Raw genomic sequence first — 23,224 nt, 5'->3', positions numbered from 1 at the left:
TATGTCGTGTTATTTGAGTCCGTGGGAGCATACTCTGATTGTGGTCTCAAGGACAGGTGTACTATTTTAGTTTCAAGTTAACTCGTCAGGGTCTTGTATACGCATATATTTGCAAGTATGAACCAGGAAGCTTCTTGAACCAGTACGAGTCTTCAGAGTGCTTCAAGTTTATAGTCACCCCTGTGTAAAAGTTCTTTTATTTCTTTTTCTTTGATGGCGCCGTAGTGATACATTGGCTTTTCTTGCAACTCACGCGCGCGCGCGTAAGCAAACACACACACACAAACCAATTAACCTGAATTAAAAAGACTCGTACACAGTGTACGTATATTTTTATACTAAATACATTCATACCATCGTCTTGATAGCTTAGGAGCCTGTGGGTTGGTGTCGTCTTCGTCAAGATTTCAACTCAGATCCGTCTGAGACCGAAGCTCGTCCTGGGGGTTCTTGGACACCAACCGTCGACTTCGTAGAGTTGGTCGAGGCTGACAGATACGGTTTCTCTGACAGATCTTTGGCCCCCTCGGGACCCGGGAGCTCTGTCGTCGGGTAGACAGACTCTTGTTGCAAGGTTAATCGGTCTCCTGTTGTATTGGTTGGGGCTCGTAAAACCATAACAGTGTATACATACATACATACAAACAATGGTACATGCAGTATGTCCATATACATACTCCCATAGATACGTCTATACATTGATACATATATTCAGTGCATACACATACGAGTAGATACATGTACACGTATTCTACACACATACATATATACATTCGTGTATATATACATACACATACAGACGTTTGATAGTTTCATCTTAATAAACCTCACACGAACCTTAGCATCTACCTGCCCCACGCGCTGCCAGACGTACGATGTGACCCAGGGGACTCTTTATGGACATTTCACACGGGTCCGAATTGCAGTTACCAAACGTCGTTGGGGATCGTCCCCGGCCTTCTTACTCCCAAGGAGGAATCGATCACGTGGGCGCCATAAGGCGGCAATATATCATAAGTTCATGAAAAAAAAACATACGATTGAATGCCCACGCTGTGCATAATTAAAGCCCTTTTAAATCCTTGCCTGAGTAATGTGGTATATGTAAATCACAAGGTTGGGTAAAACTAATACCAAAATGAAAGACTACGGCGCGCAGAATGAAAGACCTCTAAAATCCGTACGTAACACCATCTGCAGATACAAAGTCAGGAGCGAGCAGGAATGACCATAAACAACGAAACCTCATCAAGCTGATTGTTGGCTGAATTGTAAGGCATTCCACTCAGTTGTTCAATGAGATGCTTGTAATATCACCGAAGAAGAAATATTTTTGAATTACAGTATTTTGACGTCGATGGCAACAACACCCGAGACCAACTAATTAGTGAATGAGATTAATGGTGGGATTTTCAGTTAGTCACCTTTTTCGGGGTCGATAATTTTGACGCGTGGGCACCCACAATTTACTCTTCAGTATTTGATCTGCTATGGTAAATATTGATGGAAATTGTTTTAAGTAGAAAATGTATAACATTTCTAGTCTCCCTGTTAGAACAGTGTGCACAAAATGCTCACACACACACACACACACACACACACACACACACACACACACACAATGGAGTAGGAGATAGCGTCACGAACCTACAGCGCTGTGGTACCGTGTAAGCGTTTCCCTGATTAAAAGCTGGCTCACGGTGTTGGAGACCGCCCAGGTGGTGAAAAGTTTCACTACGTAACACTTAAGGTGTTACTGTCCCCCTTGAACAAAGGGGATGTGTGTGTCATGTAGGTCGGACCATGTGAACTCCCGAGCTTTCGTTCGGGAGGGTATTGAATTTCGATCACTGTCCCAGCACGTGATCCACGACAGCAGTGAATCATTCCTCTTCTCTTCCCTTCATTCGTTTAGGTGAGTTTTGATTAATCCATATAATGTCGCAGCCCTAGTGTTGGATTTATGGTCAACTACTGTGCCGCGTACGTGAAATATACAATGTGTCTGTTTGTGTGTGTATGAGTAGGGTAAAGGTCATAGGTGAACGAACAGTCATTATCACAGACTTTTTTCGGAGATCGAGGAAGAAAAGAAGGGTAAATAAGAGGAGGAGCAGCGGAAATGAGAGGAGAATAGAGGGTGAGGAAGAGAGAGAGAGAGAGGAGGGTGGGGGAAAGGAAGGAGGAGGAGGAAAAGAAAAGTGGAAATAAGTTGATGGGTAGGGAAGATGCCAGTCTTCTGACGTCATGTCGTCTGCAAAATGTTTCCTTTCGCTTCTGTATTAGACTTCCTACGTCATGTCGCCCTGCTATCCCACGTTGCTACATGGCTCTATTTTATGATAAATATGCCCCCAGCTTATGTTTCGTTGTAATTGTCTTCCTCGTTGCCCCCCAGGCACATACCGTTCCTGATTTGACCATTCATCTTAACCTCGCCCCTCCCCCCCTCTCCGTCTCGCGTTATCTTGCCTTAGACTGCATTGTCGTCTTGGCTTGTTTACTGGACCCGGGCAGGGGGGCTTTGTCGGTGCTGATGAACTTCGTTCCATCCCGCTTCTTTAACTTTGTTTGCGAAAGACGATGAAATACTTGGCATCAGACGGGTCTTTCCGTGGGCCTGCCTGTGTGCTATCTTGTAATCTTGATCCATTTCTTGACCTTGGCCCCGTCATGAGGGAGGGAAGGAGGGAGGGACTTGCAAGGTCGCGTGTGTGTGTGTGTTTGCACATGAAATTTTTCTTTTCTCTTACAGGAAAATGTGTATTCATTTAGTTGTGCGTGACGGTATTAAGTTATATGTAATATATCTGTTTTTTCGTCCCATTTTAAGCCATGAAATATTTGTTTTGGATTTTCTGTATTCGAGATGCAAATCACCCATGCGAATACGATATGTTCAACCACCTTGGCGTGTGTGTGTGGGTGCGTGTGCTTCTTGGAGACAGGGATTCCTGCCATCTCGTGAATAAAATCTCCTGCTATTACAAAATCCGTAAAGGTTCCTATCATAGGGAAGAGGTTAAGGAGTTTATAAGACTAAATCTAATTTCCTCTAGGTCTACTTTCCACTTTTACGTACCTTTGTGCCCATACACTGCCGTTGCACGTTCCTTGTGCAACGAGTCGTTTGCCCTCCCGTTCCATGCCAGAAGGTCATTTGTCCCAACCGTCGACTTAACTCTTTTGTCCTTTCATATTGTCTTGCCTTCCCCTATTCCTTTCAACAAACTCCCCGAATGATGTTTGATATATTTGTTCCACCAACAGTCAAAGTAATTATTCTGTTCAGAGGTATAAATATCGAACTTTTCGAAGGAAGAAAACTTATGTTAATTAAAGTTGTATTGTGTAGTCAGTAGGAGAGGCTAGGTCGATCTGCAGCCTGGTGAGACGGTTATGTGATATTATAGTTAGTGTGACCTTGCGTGGTCGAGGCAGCAGTGATAATTATGCTCCTTTGTTGAATTACGTGTGCCGAGGAGGGGGCGCCCTCACATTTGCAGAAGGGTGTGTATTGTGCGTCTTTACGCTGCTCATGATGACCCCTTCATTTTTCCTTTTGCCCAGACTTCTGTGGTACCGTGGTTGCCTTTTCTTTTGTCTGTACGGTGGCACTTATTTTATTACCCTGGGTACCGCCAGACTATTTAATTAAATTCCGTGACACACCGCTTCAGTAGCAAAGGGGAGGCGGAATGTGTACAAAGGCGAAAATATTTTTGCGGACCGTTAATGACGCCATGTCGCATGATGACGTCATGTCGCATTACAAGCGCGCTGAAATCTGCGTATTTATGAGCTCAAGAACCGGGATTATCCCGGCTCCCTGGGAAAAATAATACGTTTTTAATCTGCTCATTACTTTTGTATAATGGAGGTTATTGCGAAGTTTTATGAACGGTTACTCTACTTGCTTTATAGCGCAAAGTTGCATTTCATCATGGTGCTAATGTGTTACGATTCACTATTTTAAGATCACCCGCGAGGGGTCGGCTATGTCAAATTCATCACCACAGAAATGCACTTTCAGACATATTTTCGTGCTAAAACCAGATGTTTTTATTTAGCAGAGGGTATGTTGCTCTTGGCTAGCCCTCGGCGTTAGTGGGCTATGACACCGAAATTACAAAAGAAAAGTATCGCCCCTTCCATTTCCCGCCAAAATACTTTCAACCGAGAGACAAACCTAACGAGTACCTCGTTATTTTGAAAAAGTGAATGGTACACTACATTAATCTGTAGAACCTCAGTTGTGGGCGACTTCGAACCTTAGCCATAGTATGTAGTTCTGCACGGGTGGAAAGGGAACTTCTGGAGACGAATGTATAGTTGAGAGAACTAATTCCTCGACATTGTAACAAAAATGGAGGAGACTGTCATATAGTTTAATTGGCGAATATTTTTTTCTGTTACATATGAATTAAAAACTCTTTTACTATCAATAGATGCAAGCGAATGATTTATTCCCTTGCTGTATAAGATGGCATTGCGTTTATTTTTTATTTTTTATTTATTTTTTTACATGTGAAGACGGATGGCTGATGGCGTAATTTACGTCATCCCCTTCCTTGCCGACTCTTACTTTTGCCCAGCTACCATTTACTCGGTGCGATTATATATCGTTCAACGATGATCGTTCACGGCTCAGTGATGATCGTCAAACGATTGTCTAGAGTACTCATTCTTTGTTTTTAAATTGGGTTGTTTTTGCTTCGAGCTGAAAAGTATGATGATGATCATTTTAACCGAACCTACAACCAACGCGCTTACCCAAATAAGGATGCCAAGTAGTAATATCTTGGATGCGCGTCACCTGACTGCTACTGGGTATTTTATTCATCTCTGTAGGACCCCGTGGTAGCTGTTTCCTGGGTAATAACCAGCGCTTCTGCCCTTTGGAGACGATCGCGCATAAGGACCTGTTCACACTAGCTGTTTGAACCGCGCGGAAACTGCGGCGGTTCTGCATGTTCGAGGAAAATTATGTGGCTGTGTCTGAACACCTCCAATGACTTGCACTATAATTGAACCGCGGCGGTTGAAACCGCTAGTGTGAACGAAGTCTAAGAGGTAGTCGTAGTAGGGGGTGGTGAAAGTTGCAGAAAGGAGTCAGTAGAAGTTAAAATTTATTTTCATTTTATTTTTTCTTTCATTTTTATCTCTTTTCGTCTTAGAGGAGAAAGCTTCAAAAGCATACTCATACTGACGTCATACTGCCCGATTGTTCCTGTACCCAAAGTAAAATCGGCTGATAATAGCCAGAATAAAATATCTAAAATTAAATCAATCGTTCTTGAGGACACGAATGAATTAACTGCAAATATATATATATATATATATATATATATATATTCTCTCAACCTTTGGAGTGACAATTCGAAAAGCGCACGCTGACACGAAACAAAAAATGAAAAAATGAAAATGATGATTCAGTTAAACCCGACAATTGCAAAGCAATAATTCAGTCACGTTGATGAAGACAAAGCCAGTCATGGTAGAGAAGAAAGGTAGTGGACGAGAGTGGGGGAGTTTAGTCACGCACACACACACACACGCCTGTCCCTCCCCTTTGAGCACCCACTGACTGATGGTCTGACAGTTCTATTCTCCTACATGACGTCCAACGTCAACTGAGTCGTCTTTTTGGCCCATAGCGGACAGTGCTTTCGTTCCTGGGCCATGAGGGAGAGCGTAACAGCGTCGACCTTGGCAATGGGTATGAATGCGTGTTGATGGACTTGAAGGGCAAGAGCGATGTTCACAAAATAACGTTGTTTTTTATGCCTCGCGTGTACACAAGACAACCCTGTCGCGCGAGGGAACGAATGTTATTCACAGAAAAAGAAGAATTCGGTGAAAGTTTGCTCAACTGGGTGTATTGCGCGTGCACACCGTGGGCTGGGTGGTGGGCGGTCGATGAGGGCGTGGGGGTGGGGAGGGGGGTGGAGAAGCCCACACGCCCTCTCATTCCCTCGCGAATATGACCCGTAGGAAGGCGCAAAACGTGTACTTAGGGGGTGTGGATGATACTGGTACATGCAAAGGAATACAAAGGATTAAATACAGCAATAGGTCACGTGATCCAGTTTTCATAGTTAGGGAAGGTGATTGAGTTGAGGCTAATTGTGTGTGTGTGTGGGTGTGGGTGTGGGGACTACCCTAGCAGGGTTAGGCTGATGGGGAAAGAAAACAAACGAAAGAAAATGGCAGCAATAAAAAGATGGGGGAAGGATTTTAGTCCTGCGAGAATTTTACATGAAGACCATCACGACCGACAAGCTCCTTCTTTACTGGGTGTCAATCTTCCTTCGGTTCTGGTAATCCCTAGGATATTTCATTAAGATCTCTGCCCCCCCCCCTCCTGTACGCGGGGAAGGGTAAATATTTATTATCTGAAATGTTCTTTACTACGATAGCGTTCTTTTGTCAGTAGCAATAATTCTCAAGAAAGTTATAGATTATCTTTCTATCTGAGGTATCTATAATTCGGAAATATCCAGTAATCCTTATGAAATGTTCCGTAATATGGATAGCAGAAACCTCTTATGATATTCTGTTGTTTTTGTTGTTGTTTTTTCCAAGACGTTTCCATTCCGAGTATTGGAGATTTTATTGTTTTAAGACATTTCTAATAGAGAGAACTATCGTTGCTACTTTAGCATGTGATCTACCTGTACGATTCTCCTTTAGTGTGTAATCTCCATTAAAGCATTTGATCTATGTGCATGATTCACCCGAAGTGTGTGATTTATGTTTTAAAAATAGTAATGAAGACGATTTAATATAATGTGCAAAGAGACACGACCGAAAATGTGACATTTTATATTTTGAAAATAATAGATACATCAACTTGTTATAAAAACGAAAGGCAATGCAATTGTGGGATCACATTTGAATGTAGATCACTCGCTTTGGTAAATCTGCATTGTTCTAGATCATGTTCGGCATGTAGATCACACGCTGTAGGCAGATCTATATTATCGCAGATCACAAGCGGCAAATAGATCACACGCTAAACTAGCACCGAACCATCTGTATTCGCGGATCACCGTCTGTCAGGTGAGGGAGGAAGGGGTGTGGTGGAGGGAGGAGGTGGAGAAGGAGGAGTGTCAGTGTGGGTGGAGAGCGGCATTGAGACACGTTAGATCAGTCTTCCTACACCGACCCCCCAACTCCACTTTTCCCTGATAGACCTCATTTTGATTTTAACTAACACACTTAACTTGATGTATTTTTGCGATACTCAATCTTATGTCTTGGTGTTTGTTTTCCGCCTTCCCACCCACAAGGATCTAAGTATCCTTCTCGGACGGGCCTTGATTTTTTTCTCCAGTTTTCATAGTACCTGAGCGTTATTTACAGCTGTTAGACTCGTAAATGGTAACACAGGAAAGTGACCCCCCACCCCCATTAGAAAATTGTGGAGGTGGAAATGCTGCCGTCTCGATTACCATTCCAGTGACTACATGATCATGTGCCCAGGTACATACAGAAAACCAAGCGTAAAAGATGCACTTCATTCCATAACTGGCTTTGCACCATTTCTAAGTAACTGGGTTTGCATTACCACGTTGAAAGAGTAGTGTGTGTGTATGTACGTGTTTGTGTGTGTGTGACTGTGTATTGGGGACCGGCGCATGTCAGACTTAGTTGTGTCTCGTGTTTATTGTAATTATGGGAAGGGAACTATGTATGTATTGGTTGTGGCCTTGATCGCCGCGAGGTCCACAATCAAGCGATTAAGTTTTGGTTCTCAGTCTCCAGCCTGGGCCCCCCGGAGGAGGGGGAGGGTGGGGGAGGGGTCGTGCGTGTTTGCTCACGCATATGTGCGTGTGTATTAATGTCTATATATATATGTACGGTATATACGCAGTCGCTCTTGTTTTTCTGATATATTAATTCGCACAGAATGGAGAACGAGACGGTAGCCCTCACAGTTATATAATCTGAGTTTTTTTTCTTGACGTGTTTGTAAATGAATGATCGAATACATATCCAACGGTCACATAGGTTCTTACAGTGAATTCCACAGTGGTTGCAGATTGACCTTTGCCTCAAAAGGTCAACCTTTTGGGGTAGCTTCCTCAAACTGATCCAAACATACCACTGGGTGTATATATGTTTACGTACATGAATGTATATACGTGCATGTGTGTGTGTGTGTAAGCGTGTGTGTGCGTATGTATTGCTTGCGTGTTTGTGGTTGTGCGCGTGTGCATGTGTGCCGTACCTACCAGCACTTGTCTTTGAGTCTCTCTCTGTCAACCTTCGTCTTTTTCTGCCCACATGTGTATCGGCTTAGGGAATGGACCGGCCGTACCTCTGCGTGATGCATCTGTTCCCCTTTCCTCGTATTCTGTGGTGTACGTCACCTCGCCTGTCTCCACATAAATCCTCGACATAGTTCATCCCAAACCTGCTCGCCACGGACATTGGCGTCCGCAGGAATTTTTGTTGGGGAGGCAAAATTAAGATATGATACACCTATTTTTAAATGATACAGGGTTATACCAAAATACACACTTCAAATTGACCGCATAAGCATATATTTACATTACCCACATGAATCCTATTTTGACTTTCCTCAAGCATACACTGGTATTCTATTACTTTAAAATCTAACGAAATTATACGTGACGACCGACAAAGTTCCGAACACGTATGAGTTGAGGGGGAGGGAGCAACTACTTCCCCTTAATCCCCAATGGCCACGGAGGTGAATGGAACAGAATCAAATGGGAAGTGAGGATCCGTGGCAGCCATGTGTTGCTGGAATGCGGAAAGCCAACGCCTGACGACTGGATTGTGGCACCGTTACAACGGAAACAGCTACAAGAACGAGAGTTGAAAGTCTGAAGAGAGTCTGAAGAGATCAAGAGATCAAGGAGTAACTTCAACTCACCTGAAGAGGCCGAGTCCGCCATGTCCGCGACGCAGGAGGAGAAGCACCTGATGGCTGGAGGACCACCTCGAAGCGAAGGTTGAAGGAGCACCTCGAAACGGGGGTTGGAGGAGCACCTCAAAAAAAGAAAAAATTAGAGCACTTGAGCGAAGGTGGAAGGAGTACCTCGAAGCGATGATGGTGGGAGGAACTTCTCGTGAGATCTGAGGTCTTGCAGGACCTTAGATCGGGTTTCATGATCCTAGAAAAGGTTGGGGGGTTACATAACGGGTGTGGGATTTAATGGAGGAACAGAAATGTGTCTACCTGGGAGCTTGCCCAGGACGATCTATAGGGCTGTTGGAGAGTGGTGAGTGTTGCAGCTCCCACTTCATTTATACCTCATCGCCTCCCCCCACCACCACCACTACCCAGTCTCCTACTCCCCCTTCCCCCCCTTAATTGATTTATTGGTAGAATAGAGTGGGACTCTCTCGGGCAAACGCGCCGTAAACAAGAATTTACTCCAGGATTCGCTTAGTTGTAACTCAAACTGTCACCATTACCCTGTTTGCTTAGATAGCCTGGGCTAGAGTAATTCACTGCCGACTTTTAGAATAGACCTGATGTCTCTGTACGATGAGATGGGTTATGTGAGACGACTGGAATCGCTTGGTCGTTCATTAAACATAATGAATTGAGTACTTTTGATGCGGAAGGCGTCAGTGGAGATGCATTTTGCCCTCTTCGCTCATGAAGAGCTACAGTGCAGTTTAGTGCAGGTGGCTGCCTGCCATTCACCAGAATAAAATTAGATTCCCGTCGGTACTGAATCGTCTGGCTGGGTCTAAGTAAGAAAATAGCAGATGGTTAAGCACGTAGGTATTGTGCTGTAATACTTTATGACTTACTCGGTTATATATATTTTTAGTTAATTTTATTGATATACAGTAATGTATTTACTTGACATTTAGCATCTGAGCTCGTTATGGATATATAGGCCGGCTTATTTTGCCGTCGTAATTCATTGTCATTGTACTCTCGATGGACACGAAGCGAGATATGATGACGTAACGTCGACAGTGAATTCGGCCGCTCGTCATTGGTCAGTCTCGCCTCGTCGCCTCTGATTTATTGGCCGCCGCGCGTTGACCAACAGCGACAAACTTTTCGACCTTCGCGTTTCCCTTGGTCATTTATCTTCATCCACTCTGACTAGATTAGGTAAGAGTTAATACGATATATTAGTTCAATCACTTGAACTTGTTGGAAGATTATGTAATTTGCATGTGCGCACTCCTTTATATATATAATATTAGAGTAACGTGATGTAGTAGCACATAAATAGAATTCAAACTTATTACCCGCTTTCAGAGAAAATTACTTCATATCTGATTTTAATTTTCCCTGAAAGAGGGTAATAAGTTTGAATATATATATATATATATATATATATATATATATATATATATATATATATATATATATATATATATACATACACGTATAGATGTGTGTGGATTTTATAGGTGGGAATCAGAAAAAAATATGAACAGGAAAATATAGTACGAAAGTATGATTTGAATTTGTGAATAGATGTAAATCGTGATTAAAAGAAAAAATGAAGATTAAAAGAAACATAAACCATCCACTGGTTCCAACGGTAAAGATGTAAGATGTGTATGCTGTCTTGTCGCGGGAAGTAAAAATGATGAAAATAAATAGGTAAAATTGGGAAAAAATGTGAAAGGAATGGTTATGATAATTCAATGGAGGCTTAAAACCAGGAGTGACAGATTAAATCTTAGAAATTCGGTGAACAAAAATATGCCCACGTGCAGGGCTTATGTATGACGTCACAACGTTTGAAAGGTACGTGACGTCATGTCGCCTCAGACAACATTTTCAACTAAAGTGGACAGAATTTGTATACTAAATTTAGATTTCATAATCACATTCGTGGAAAGGAACGCGAAGTTATATTAATATTGGTTCATTTAGGATCGTAAACCTCTTGAACAGGTGTATGCTTTAATGCGTGTTGTAATGATGTTCATTTGAGGTCGCTTCCCATAAGGAAGGCTTTGAAATAACTACATCTCGGTCTGTTGACCGAACTCATAACTGATGTTGTAACAGACGCCAAGTTCTGCAATTCAAACGAAGCATGACCCATAAACTTACAAGCCTAGCCACCTATTTAATTTACAGCCTTCGTACTGAGTACCAGAATATTCTTGAATGACTTCTGAGGCACGGTGACAGTTTTTTTTTTCCTCTTTTTTTTTTTCTCTTTTTTTCCTCTTTTTTTCAGATGCCACCTAATTTTGATTCACTTAAAGGTCGTAGGAATGATGTAATATTTACTAATCGTTTATGTGTGTATATATATAAAATATACATCTTAATTCACTGATGTATTTATTTATGTGCATACTTATTTATTCGTTTATTTTATTTTATTTTCTATCGTATGTTGAATTCAGAACTGCAGAGTCTAGTGGTTAGGCTAGCATGCAGGTAGGCAGGCCCAGCCTGTCGCGAGGCTGAAGTTGTTTGTTGTGTCATTATTGCAAATGGGTACATATTGAACCTGCCTGCCTGCCTGCCTGAGCCTGCCTGCCTGCCTGCCTGCCTGCCTGCACACCACCAGCAGCTGGCGCATCGAACGGAGACCCACAAGAAAACTATTTTTTTTTCTGTCGTTCGCAGGAGTGATGGACAGGTGTCACAATGGGTCATATGATTGTACATATTTATTTCATATTTTATTTTATTTTCTTTTATTTTTTCTTTTATTTGGTTTGGTTGTTCCTGGTAAACATTGGCTCCTCCACCCTGTTAATTTGTCTTTATTATTATTATTTTTTTTCTCACGAAGGTGTCATTTGTAAGTCTGGGCCCTGTGGACGGGGTCCTGAGATCCCTTAGCTGAATAAAGTCGTTTGGCACGAGACTGTTTCCGCTAGTGTGAACACAGGGGCCCTTGTTTCCGCTGGCGGATCGAGACCCCGTGTGTCCTTACATTGAAACCACGTCCTGAGATTAGTGACTGGGGGTGATCTAATAGAGGTATTCAAATGGGTCAAGGGCTTTAACAAGGGTGGTGGAGACAAGGTCATCATATGAAGACACTAGGGCAGGACTCGTAGTACTGGATTTAAATTTGACAAATTTAGATTTAAGAAGAAAATAGACAAGAACTTGTTTGCCAATAGGGTTGTCAAGAAATGGAATCGATTTGTTAGTGACCATGTAAGAGTGAGTGCTGAAGCTATCGGTTGTTTTAAGAAAGGGTTAGACAACTTTATGGATGGGGATGACAGGTGGTCATGGACATTGAATTGTCTAGTGTAGGCCCTATGGTCTGCAGTCTCCTCCATCTTACGTTTTTATGTTCCAGTGTCGAAAGAGGGCTCGTTGCCCAGGAACGTGTGATTATTTCTTCGCCAAAAGTGAGTCGGTGCAGTGCGCTAGAGCCGGACGTTGCAATCTATACAATGTAGCCCACCAAATCCTTCAGTGAGAGAGAGAGAGAGGGAGAGAGGCTTGTGCGTTCATGGTCATTGTGGAAATGTAGAGTAATAGATGAGTATTGTACATCTGGCTTTGAAAAAAAAATCCCCCCAGTAATCCGTTCGGGAATGTAGTTCTGCACGGATGCACCCTTTCTCACTTCTTTCTCACTGTCAGCCGTCGGCCTCGTCATCAGATGCCTCCACCCATCTCGATCCTCGTAAATTTCTTGTTCAGTCAAAAACCGTCTGTTCTCGTGATCTTAGCCTAAGCTCAAACTCTGTTGGTGAAGTACAATTTGAACTTTTCTCACTTTTCTCTGTAATGCTCCAGGAGAGGTTAATGCAGGAGCATTTCAAGTGAGAGGGAGAAGTTCAAACTGCGCCTCGATTCAGCAACAGGAAGTCTACCGTTGCTCTGTGCTGCGTCGCCTGTGCCTCAGTTTGCGCTCAGGCGACGCAGGAGTATGTTGACATTGAGCATGGGGGGGGGGGGCGCGACGGAACTTGTCTCTGAAGTCGAGAGTGGACGATGGCGTGCGGCACAATGGTATGGCTCGGCTTCAAAATCACGATGATTTTTAATATTGTTATTAATATTATTCTAATTTTATTATTATTATTGTTATTATTATTATTATTATTATTATTATTATTATTATTATTACTGTGAATTTTTATCTTTTGACGACCATCCACACACCGCAGAAAATTGTTGAGCCGTTTTATTTTTATCCTTTCAAAACTAAAGATAAAGAGTTGATAGGCCTGGTCAGTTAACGCCATAACAAACAAACAAAATCGTCTGTGTGGTAGTCCGGATAGCAGGAAGACGTAAGACAAAATTTATCTTCTCAAAAGTTTTAGAATTGCTGCCACTCCTTTTCATCATCATCCTACTCCTCCTCCTCCACCTCTTCCTCGTCCTCCTCTCCTCGTATGATGGATTACTTCACAGAAGATAATAACACATGAACTGCTTCGGAGTGTTATTGATGAAGACTTTTTTTTCTTAGTATTATGTTGTTGTTGTTAATATAATGGTTTGCGGGGGGGGGGGACCGTTATCGTTTGCTTCTTGGGCAAATTGCTGCCCAGCGTCGTCGATCGCTTTTCCCGAAGGAGTGGACGTCCGGCAACGTGAATGACACAACTCGATTAGTTTGCGCAATTTATACTATTGGTAATTGGTCTTGCACTGTCAATAAGAGAAATGTGTATTATTGTTCACCGTAATTCGTTGGCCACCCGCCTCGTACCATCGCGTTTACAGTGAAAATACCAAGAAATTGTTGAAAGTGGATTGTTTAGGCTACTGTTAATTCAGCGCTCTCTTGGATTAACTTTTGCCTAACATTACGTCAAAGTTATGTATCGATCCACATTATTCTATTTATTTATATAGCAAGAACTTTTTCCCTCTTATACGGGAGGTAGCCAAGTCAGAGGCACGTACGCATCTATTCTCACCCATCTCACTCCGCTCCACCACCCGTCCCATCTCAGCTCCTCGTGGATGACGGGTCATCCCTGCATCCGCCAACTGCCCTGGGTCAAACGCAATACAGCAAGACACAGTACATCCACAGCAAGTCCGTCCCCTCATGCAGCAGACGGAGAAATCCCTTCGTACTGCGTCAGAATATCATCCACACATAACCACTCCATACCCCTTCCCTCCCTTCCTTGCATCACAGCATCATCCATCCACAGTCATTTTCCACTCATCCCTATCTCGTGTCTTCTCCCTTCCTTGCTCAACGCCCCCTTCACCCCATCCATCCATCCATCCATCCATCTCATCCTCGGTCGTCTTCTCATGTTCACTCCCTCTACCTCTGCCTTCCACGCCTCTTTTACAAATCGTTCACCACTCATTCTTTCCATGTGTCCAACCCATCCCAATAACCTAATTTACCATCTCCACATTATTATAAAATTAAAATAGTTCTGTAAATAGGGGGGAGCTGGGCTTAGGTTAATTTCAAAATTTGGACATTAGTTGGCACTGTATGCTAGTTGAAATGCGAGGAACCCGTAAATGTCAGTGACTTATATCAATTTTATCGTCGAAAAAACACACACACATACATAATATATATATATATATATATATTTCGTTATTTCACGGGATTTTTTACACTTTTAGTCGTATTAAATCCTTCACTAACAAGGGGATACAACAAAGAAGACCTGGATAACCTAACGAGAGCCAGATTAGACGTAAGATTTTGTAGGGAAGGGCATTAAAGATAATCACCCCACTGGTGGTCGGGAATCCCTTCCTTACCTGATGGTGCTTTTCCTTGTCATTCAGACCGTCGCCAAGCAGGTCTATCCACCTTCGTGAATAACTAGACTTCTCTAAGAACCTTTCAGCAGTATGCCTAAAATTCGTATAGGTTTACAATCTCTTAGTTCGTCATTCAGATTTGCCATAATACATGACAGAAAATATTATTTGATACTTGGAAATTCGAAAATAGGATATTGTGACCGAAGTCGTTTTTTACTCAAACGAACTGTCAATGGTCGGCGCTGGTGAAGCCCGTGGCGAAAGCCCCCCAGTGTGATAAGCCCGTCATCAGGCCTTGGGGGGATATAGGCAGGTTAGGTGCCTCTTCCTGTTTCCATGAAATAGCCACTTGCTCGTCAAATTCGCTCTCAAATAATAGGATGCGATCGTCTGAGTGTACTCGTACTTGTCCCTATTTTCATACCCTCTTTCCTCTCTCTTCTCTCTCTCTCTATCTCTCTCTCTCCCTCTCCCTCTCTCTCCCTCTTTTTTCTCTCCTCCTCCTCCTCCTCCTCTCTCTTCCCTCTCTCCTCCTCCTCCTCTCTCCTCTCTTCTCTTTTTCTCTTATCTTTCTTCTCTTTCTCTCCTCCTCCTCCTCCTCCTTTCTCTCTTACTCTCTCCCTCTCCCTTTCTCTCTCTCCACTCGCAAGTAGTGCCACCGCTGGCAGAGTGGCAACACAGAGGAGATACCGAACTGTGCCCAAGTTCAATCATGATGCGTCTGCCAAGAACAAAATATATTAAGTTTGACGCCGTGCCCAACTCTATTTAAAATGATGCGGCGTTGGGCAGAACCAGTCTATTTAATAAGGCCGGGCAGTTCACTCAGCTGATTAAAATCGTTTGGTGACAAATATGAAGATTTTGTAAGAACGGTAACTGTCATCTACGAGTTCATTGACACAAATTTGAATTCTTTAACAACGGGAATAATCTTACTGTCGTGGGTATTGTGGAAATATGTAAGAATGTCGTCAGTGTTTTCCTGTAATTATATTTATCAAAGTGAGTCCATTTTCTATACTTTTCCTAATTGCTTGACAGAAATTCTCATATTTAATTTAATTGCAGTTTTTCATCATGCAACAGGCATACACAAAGTGGTTGACGAGGTTTGGTTAAATTAAATTAGGTTAGTCTGTCTCAACTAAAACAGGGGTTGAAAAAATAAGGAATTGGTTAAAGAAAAAGTGGTGTCAAGAAAAAAGAATATTACGCAATAAAACTGTAATCGATAATATGAATTTCAAAGAAATTAACAATAGAAAAAATAATTTACCGCGTTTAGATAAACGGTTTATAGTTTTCTCTCTGAAATCACGAGAGCAACGAGACGGTGGAATACTCATTACCCGATATGACGTCAAGTCGTTTGCTTTTGTACGAAAGTTCCCGATGTCGATGAGCCGAGCAAGGCCTGGGGAACCCCGCTGTTCTAACACTGTCACTGTAAGGGATCTCGAGACTGCACACAACACACACACACACAGTGCCACGCGGCAGAGCTTAAGTCACGAGTACCTACTGGCCTCCTCTCCAACCGACCACGTAGAACTGACAGCCAACTAACTGACTGACCTGGCGACTCTGCCCCCTCGCCCGCCATGACTAGCTCTCCCCCACTCCCCACCCCCGCTCTCCCCTTCCCCCCGTGTAAGCTCTTCGTGTTGTTTTCGTGGCCTGCTGGCGAATTAATGTGTTCTGTGATCTCGAACTCGTTTTACACAATTCCAGAGAGGGGGTTCCTCGTGGTCGAATACAATCGTCTATCATTAGCTCAGAGTAGAATCCTCAAGGAGAATTTATTGCTTCAGAGGAATAACCTGGGACGTTCCACGACTTCTTGCCCAATATTAGACGACTCTGTCTTCCTCCGGCCGAAGCCACCCGACGTGATCCCGCCCCCCTCCCCCCTCTGCTTCCTCCCTTCCTTCTTCTGTCCTTCTGTCTGTCTCTCTATCCACAGTACTCGCTTTCTCTCTCAACCTCGTTAATGCCCCAGCACTAATTAAACACACACACACACACACACACACACACACACACACTGAATCCCGACAGTGGACCTCTGGGGCCCATATCGAGGCAAGCAATTATGGTGATGGTAACGATGGAGATAATAATAGTAATGATGATAATAAGGAATGCTGAAGGGGGGGCTACCCCCCTCACGTGAGGGGGGATGGTCGGGTCAAAGCACGCACCCAATTTACGCCCATTAGGACCCAAATAACGCCCCTCACATGTTATGGTTATTATTGTTATTAATATTTGTATAATCATTATGTCCTTGTTCCATTGTTAATGTGGACCATTTGCCAAGAAAACAGAACCGGTTAACCTACAAAAACTATCGAGTTAATGTAAACCGTGTGTAGTTTTTATTTTTGTATGTATGTTTATATTTGATTTATTTTATTTCATTTTTTTCATTTTATATATATATATATATATATATGTATTATTATTATTTTATTTTATTTATTCATTTATTTATTTATTTATTTATTTATTTTTTGGCTTCCTCCCTCTTAATGGAATGAAAATGTGACCTAAAATACGTTTGATCATCAAGTCCTCGTCGACTCTCCAACCCCCCCTTCATCCATCCCATAACCGTGTGTGTGTGTGTGTGTGTTTCAATGGAAGAGAGTGTTTTTTAGAGTGCAGGAATGGCGACCTTCACGAAGGATCATTAAGAGGCAGATTTCCTAAAGAATTTCGCCTCTGCTGCACGCCACAGCTGCCCCCGCTACACCTCCACAGCTGTAACGCCTAAATCCGCAAAACACAACGAAAGGATTCGTCTCTGAGCTGAATAAGAACGACTGACCTCAAACAGAAAAGGAACAACCTGAATAAAGCCTAGTAAGGGTGCCGCTCTTTTCCAAAGGGTCATCCCCTCACGTGCCTGTTGGTACTCTTGATTTCATTCATTGCTGTCGTCGGGTTATTTTATTAGTGGCTTGTGAGGTTCCTTCACCCCCGTTCCCATCCACTTTGGTAGCGGTAAAGGGACGAAGGCAGTCATGGACACAAGTTGACTCCTTACCACTTCTCCCCTTTCCACCTCCACCTTTTCTCCTCCTCCCTCACTTCCTACCTACCTCCTTTCCTTCACTCATTCCCTCATTTCCACGCCCTTCTTACCAATACTTCTGCCCCCTGTTCCAGTCCTCTCCCCTCCCTCCCTCCCTTCCTGGCCCCCCTCACTTGCTCCCTTCTTGCCTCCGGTCATTTCCTCATCCTGATACGTCTTTCTCGCCAACATTTCTTCTCTCCCTTCTTCCCTTCCTCTCACTTCATGCCTCTTTCCATTCTCTCCTCCTTCCCTCCATCTGTCTTTCGTTCCTCCTTTATCTACTTTCCAGCCTTCCCTCCCTCCCTCCCTCCCTCCCTCCTCCCTCCTCCCTCCTCCCTCTCATACCCACCTTCCTCTTCTTCCCTCCTTTCTTCTTACCCCTTTCCCTCTTATCATCCGTCTTCCCTCTTCCCTCCCTCCTTCTCACTCTCCTTCCCTCTTTCCCCTCTACCCCTTGGAACCTGCCTTCCTTGCCTCATCTTTCCTCTTGCCCTTCCACGCCCATCTTCCCCTTCCTTTCTCCCTCCCTCCTTCCCTCCCCTCCCCTCCCTTGTTGGTGCAGGCCGGGCGTGTGGATGGGAAGGGGAGTAAAGTAGTCTTGCTGTATTGACGAGCTCTTGTTTAGCGTAGCAACCAGCGTTGGGCGCCCCGAAACAGGTGGTGGAAGTAGCCCAACAACCACCCACATTCTTCCATCCACCCCCTCCCCCACACTTGACCGTGGATGACACCGCCAAGAAAGGTAGAACTGCTTTTATTTTTGGCACTGCGGTACGATCAAGTAGAAATTATTAATCGACTGCTTCTTGCTGTTTGATCTTTGTGGATGAGAATACCATCGTTATGTGCCCGTGCCTCTCGTAAAGCCTCGTTTACACGGGGCAAGTTGGGAGGCAAGTCAAGTGTGCAAGTTACTTGAACCAGAGAGAAAAGTGAGTAAATACAAGCTTACACAGGCCAAGTCAAAGATAAGTGGCCTGTGTGAACAGGTACTTGCTCTCTCTCCTCAGCATTTCAAGTAACTTTCACACTTCACTTGCCTCTCAACTTGTCTTGTGTAAACGAGGTATAAGAAGGCGGGGCCGGGGTGCAGGAGAAGGGGGAAACTGGAGAACTTGTTTCTGTCTTTTTCTCCATCGAAGATTAAGTCATTCTTTGAATCCCCCCCACCCCACCCCACCACACACGCACAACAGAGAAAAGGCCACCCACTGGTGTATACATTAGAGTACTATTTATTACTCATGAAGTAATACATTAAAATACTATTCATTTCTCATAAAGTAATACATTAAATTACTATTAATTTTTCATGAAGTATTTGATTGATTACTAATAATGATCAGGGGAGGGACCATTAATTGGTCTCGAAATTGGTGAAAACGAGTAAGGCGATGGTGAGGGTCCTCCAGGCGTCTGTCCTCGTCACGATGTGAAACAAAAGAGAGAAATGAAGAGTGAGAAAATAGAGGGTAGACCGTGGATAAAGAGGGAAGGAGAGAGAAAAGGGAAAAGGAAAGAGAGATAGTGAGAGAGAATATTTGATCCATTTCTCGACAGGACATTTTCGTCTCACCCATCCGATGTTACAACTGGGCAACCGCTCCCACCTGCCCTTGTGGTGGGGGTAGTCACTTGCTGTACGACACATTTCGTTCGAGGACCCAACTTACTCAACCCAACATCTGGCCACAACGTCCTGCTCCTCAATGCACCTCATTTGAGGAGAATCACCAACATCTCTGTCTTCTCTCAACCTTTTGTACGCACCCCGAGAGTCCTCAGACCATCGACCCGTACCTCCATTAACCTGACACATATCATAGATTGGTAATATGTTAAGAATAACTGAATATACAATGGCACCCCAGTGAATATCAAACGGCTCAAATTGTAATGACTTTATTCATCAGTCAGGCATGAACATCAAAAGCAATGTACAATGTCCTTTCTCTGGAGATTACATTGCTTAAGTCATCTTTCGCTAGTCATCTAATTAGCCCTGGAAACCGTCCCGCGATCACCTGGGGCTTCGCGAACCCCCAGGTTGAGTACTCCTGGTGTAAACTATGATGACCTCTAGACCCTCCAGATCTCATGATGTGTGACGCCAACATTCCTGTAGTTGGGGGGAGAGCCACGCCTCCCCATGCACTCCTACCAAAACAGTTCCCGATAGCGGCGTCATGGTGGGACCGTCAGTGAACGATCGGCAGCAAATTACAGAAATTATATTTCTTCACTTTTGTGCGTAGAGGCAGACGTGTGTTTACGGAGGCGCGCGCGCCTTTCAATATGCATGGAATCGTGCGGCCAGCTTCAAGTCGTCCGTCCATCATCAATTGGGGGCCTCTTGACTGCCTGTGACAGGTGATGCATCAACGGCGTAATTTTTATGCCGTCAGTATTCTAAGGGTATTGGTATAGAAACACGCATTCCCATCACATTTTCTTTTTCATGAATACGTAAAATCCCTTGATGGGCCAAAGCAGCGGTGTCGTATAAGTGTCAAAAGCTTGTCGCTTCTAATTCTTTGCCTGATTTCTGGTACCTGGCCAGCAACATTTCCGAAGATTTGACAACTTCGTCGTCTATACCGCCTCCTTTTCATAGCGACGGCGCCATTGCTGTATATTCATCGGGAAAGTTTAGATATTTGATCAAGTTTTCACTTGAAACTCCACTTTGGACGATTCCGTTGCCATTCCTCCTTATGCCGTTGCCTCTGACTTACTCGTGTCTTACCTTTTTTTTTTCTTCTTCACTGACTGTGTGTGTGTGTGTGTTATGTGTTTGTGGTTTGATGTGTGCGGTTGCTTCAGTAGTCATGTTTGTGTATGAGTCTGGCCATGTGAATGTGGTGTATGTGCGTGTGTGTGTGTATGTGTATATATATATATTTTTTTTTCTCCCCGTCCTCTCATTTTATGCAATGGGGGGACGGAGGGGGGGGTCGCCGATTTAATGAAGCGGCCTTGCTGTGGATGTGCTGTGTCTTGCGACACTGCTTCTGACCCAGGGCAGTGGACAAGGTGCAGGGATGACCCGTCATTCAGGAGGTGCTAAGATAAGAGGGAGGGTGGAGGGGTGTGGAGTGTATTCAGGGATGGAATGGGTGGGAATGATTTTATGCCTTTTTCTTTTTGGCTACCCCCCTTGTAAGGGGGAAAAAGCCTTGGTATATGTATGTATGTATGATATATATATATATAATGCGGAAGTGTAGACATTCTTACGTAATGTATATACGCATGTGTACACTTATTACGTGTTTGTGCGTATCACTGTACATCGGTTATCATATATGACAAATAAATTTATTTATTATTCAACTGTGTGATTACAGGCGAAAGAATCAATACATCTGCCGATATTCTTAAGTTAATTTTCTGCGACGACGACATAGCCCATTGGCCAACTTGTTCGTAGACTATTTCGCTCCTCTTGCAATTGAGTCTTCTTCTTACCTCCTTCTCTATCACGACCTCTTCCTCCTCCTCCTCCTCTCACAATCCCACTTCTTCCTATTGTATTTCCTCTCTCCTCCATCTCCTTTGCCTCCTTCACTTCCTCCTCCTCCTCTCACAATCCTACCTCTCTCTCTCTCCTTGTCCTTCTCAGTGCATTTCTTCACTCCTCCTCCTTCACCTCGCATGTTTTCACTTCTTTCTTTTCATCTTTCTGCTTTACTCTTTCTCATGCACACACGCGCAAGCGCGCGCACACACACACACACACACACACACACACACACACACACACATACACGCACACACACGCACACTGTTCACCCGAGTTCTGTAGGAATGGAGTCGACCTTGAGTTTCCCACAGGGATCGATCCCAGGTCTGCCGGCTGGCTGTCCGGCTGTCCGGCCAGGGAGACTCCTCGCTCAACAGGTTGCACACACACACACACACCCATCATAACAAGACCAGTAATAAACCCGAGAGATATTGCTCTCTATCCCTTCCCCTCTCCCTCCTCTCTCTCTCTCTCTCTCTCTCTCTCTCTCTCTGTTTATATTATGGATATATATATATATATATATATATATATATATATATATATATATATATATATGACGAATCTGTGCGAGTCCAGCGAGTGGAATAGAGTGGGGCAGGAGGAACTGATCGTGAATATATATATATATATATAATTTCTGACGTTCGCCCCGGGATTCGGACCGAGGTCTCGCTCGATGCCAAAACCTTGGTTCGAATCCTGGGACGACTGTCGGAAATTATTTGTATGATATTCGCTGACACTAGCAATTCATATCAGGTGAATATATATATATATATATATATATTCAACCACAAATCACTTTTAATTCCATGCCATCGCAATCGAGACTGAGAGTCGCTCGAAGGAGGCATCCGTTGGAAATTGAAACCTGGACGATGCGGGAATTCGAACCCAGCTAACCCGTAACAAAGTTACAGTGACGTAAACCAATACGCTATCAAGAGAGATATAAGTTGAGTACGACTATCTTATATTTGTATGCTCGAATTACATACACCTACACGAAATATCGCGTTCAACTCACCTCCGCCATGATAGAGCATTGGATAGTATGTGCGCGTGGGAAAGTTAATACATACACACTGAATGGTTCCCAGTGATCAATTAATATCTTTTTCAACCACAAATCACTTTTAATTCCATGCCATCGCAATCGAGACTGAGAGTCGCTCGAAGGAGGCATCCGTTGGAAATTGAAACGTGGACGAGTCGAGGATTCGAACCTAGCTAACCCGTAACAAAGTTACAGTGACGTAAACCAATACTTTGTCATGGGTTATCTGATTTGTGATTGAAAAAGATATTAATTGATCACTGGGAACCATTCAGTGTGTATGTGTATGTATATATATATATATATATATATATATATATATATATATGCGTGTGACGTGCAAACAATGTGTGGAATCGACACGTTTCCTCTGCTGGGCAGGTTGTAGACAGAATCCAGGGAATGCATATGGCAGAGGAGCTGAATATATATATATATATATGTGTGTGTGTGTGTGTGTAAAATTGGGCACGAGAATTTGTGGAGATCAGTTAAAAGGAAGAATGGGAAGAATGATAAAAGAAAGGAAGTATCCAGGCTTCAGGATTCACTGCAGGACCGTTGGCCTAACCCCCATGTGATGATACAGTGTTTGTGCAAAATCTCGCGTGGATGGCAGTAAAGAATGAGGGGGAAAAAGACGAATCGAAAGAATTGTTCAGATAAGAGAAAATGGGAAGGTAACGTTTGGAAACAAAGAATAATGTCACAAATTTTCGGCAGCATGAGAGTTAATTTTGAAATGTCCAGATTTGAATATTCAGCCCGGTTTATCATAAAACTTTAAAAAATATTATTATTATTAGTTGTTTAGTTTATTCATATATAATATATACTCCTTTATTCATTTATTTATTTTTG

General features: G+C 43.3%; 2 protein-coding genes across 13 annotated transcripts in view; one reads left to right on the top strand and one right to left on the bottom strand.

Annotated features, from left to right (window-relative positions):
• Window positions 1–19,965, bottom strand: part of LOC143038785 (uncharacterized) — a 38,281-nt gene extending 18,316 nt beyond the window's left edge. Inside the window, exons 1-4 of the mRNA XM_076208324.1 lie at window positions 19,939–19,965; window positions 19,451–19,587; window positions 16,221–16,249; window positions 8,906–9,021 (exon numbers count right to left, since the gene is read on the bottom strand). Coding sequence (XP_076064439.1) covers window positions 8,906–9,021; window positions 16,221–16,249; window positions 19,451–19,587; window positions 19,939–19,965 — 309 coding nt within the window. The remainder of the gene's footprint in view (window positions 1–8,905; window positions 9,022–16,220; window positions 16,250–19,450; window positions 19,588–19,938) is intronic.
• LOC143038960 (putative phosphorylase b kinase regulatory subunit alpha) overlaps window positions 1–23,224 on the top strand; it is a 163,518-nt gene that overhangs the window by 115,451 nt on the left and 24,843 nt on the right. The gene's annotated exons all lie outside the window — the stretch shown is intronic.

The sequence above is a fragment of the Oratosquilla oratoria genome, chromosome 25, assembly GCF_046742065.1.
Source record: "Oratosquilla oratoria isolate Oo_2021 chromosome 25, ASM4674206v1, whole genome shotgun sequence".
Lineage (NCBI taxonomy): Eukaryota > Metazoa > Arthropoda > Malacostraca > Stomatopoda > Squillidae > Oratosquilla > Oratosquilla oratoria.
This window is presented reverse-complemented; position numbering and strand designations above follow the sequence as displayed.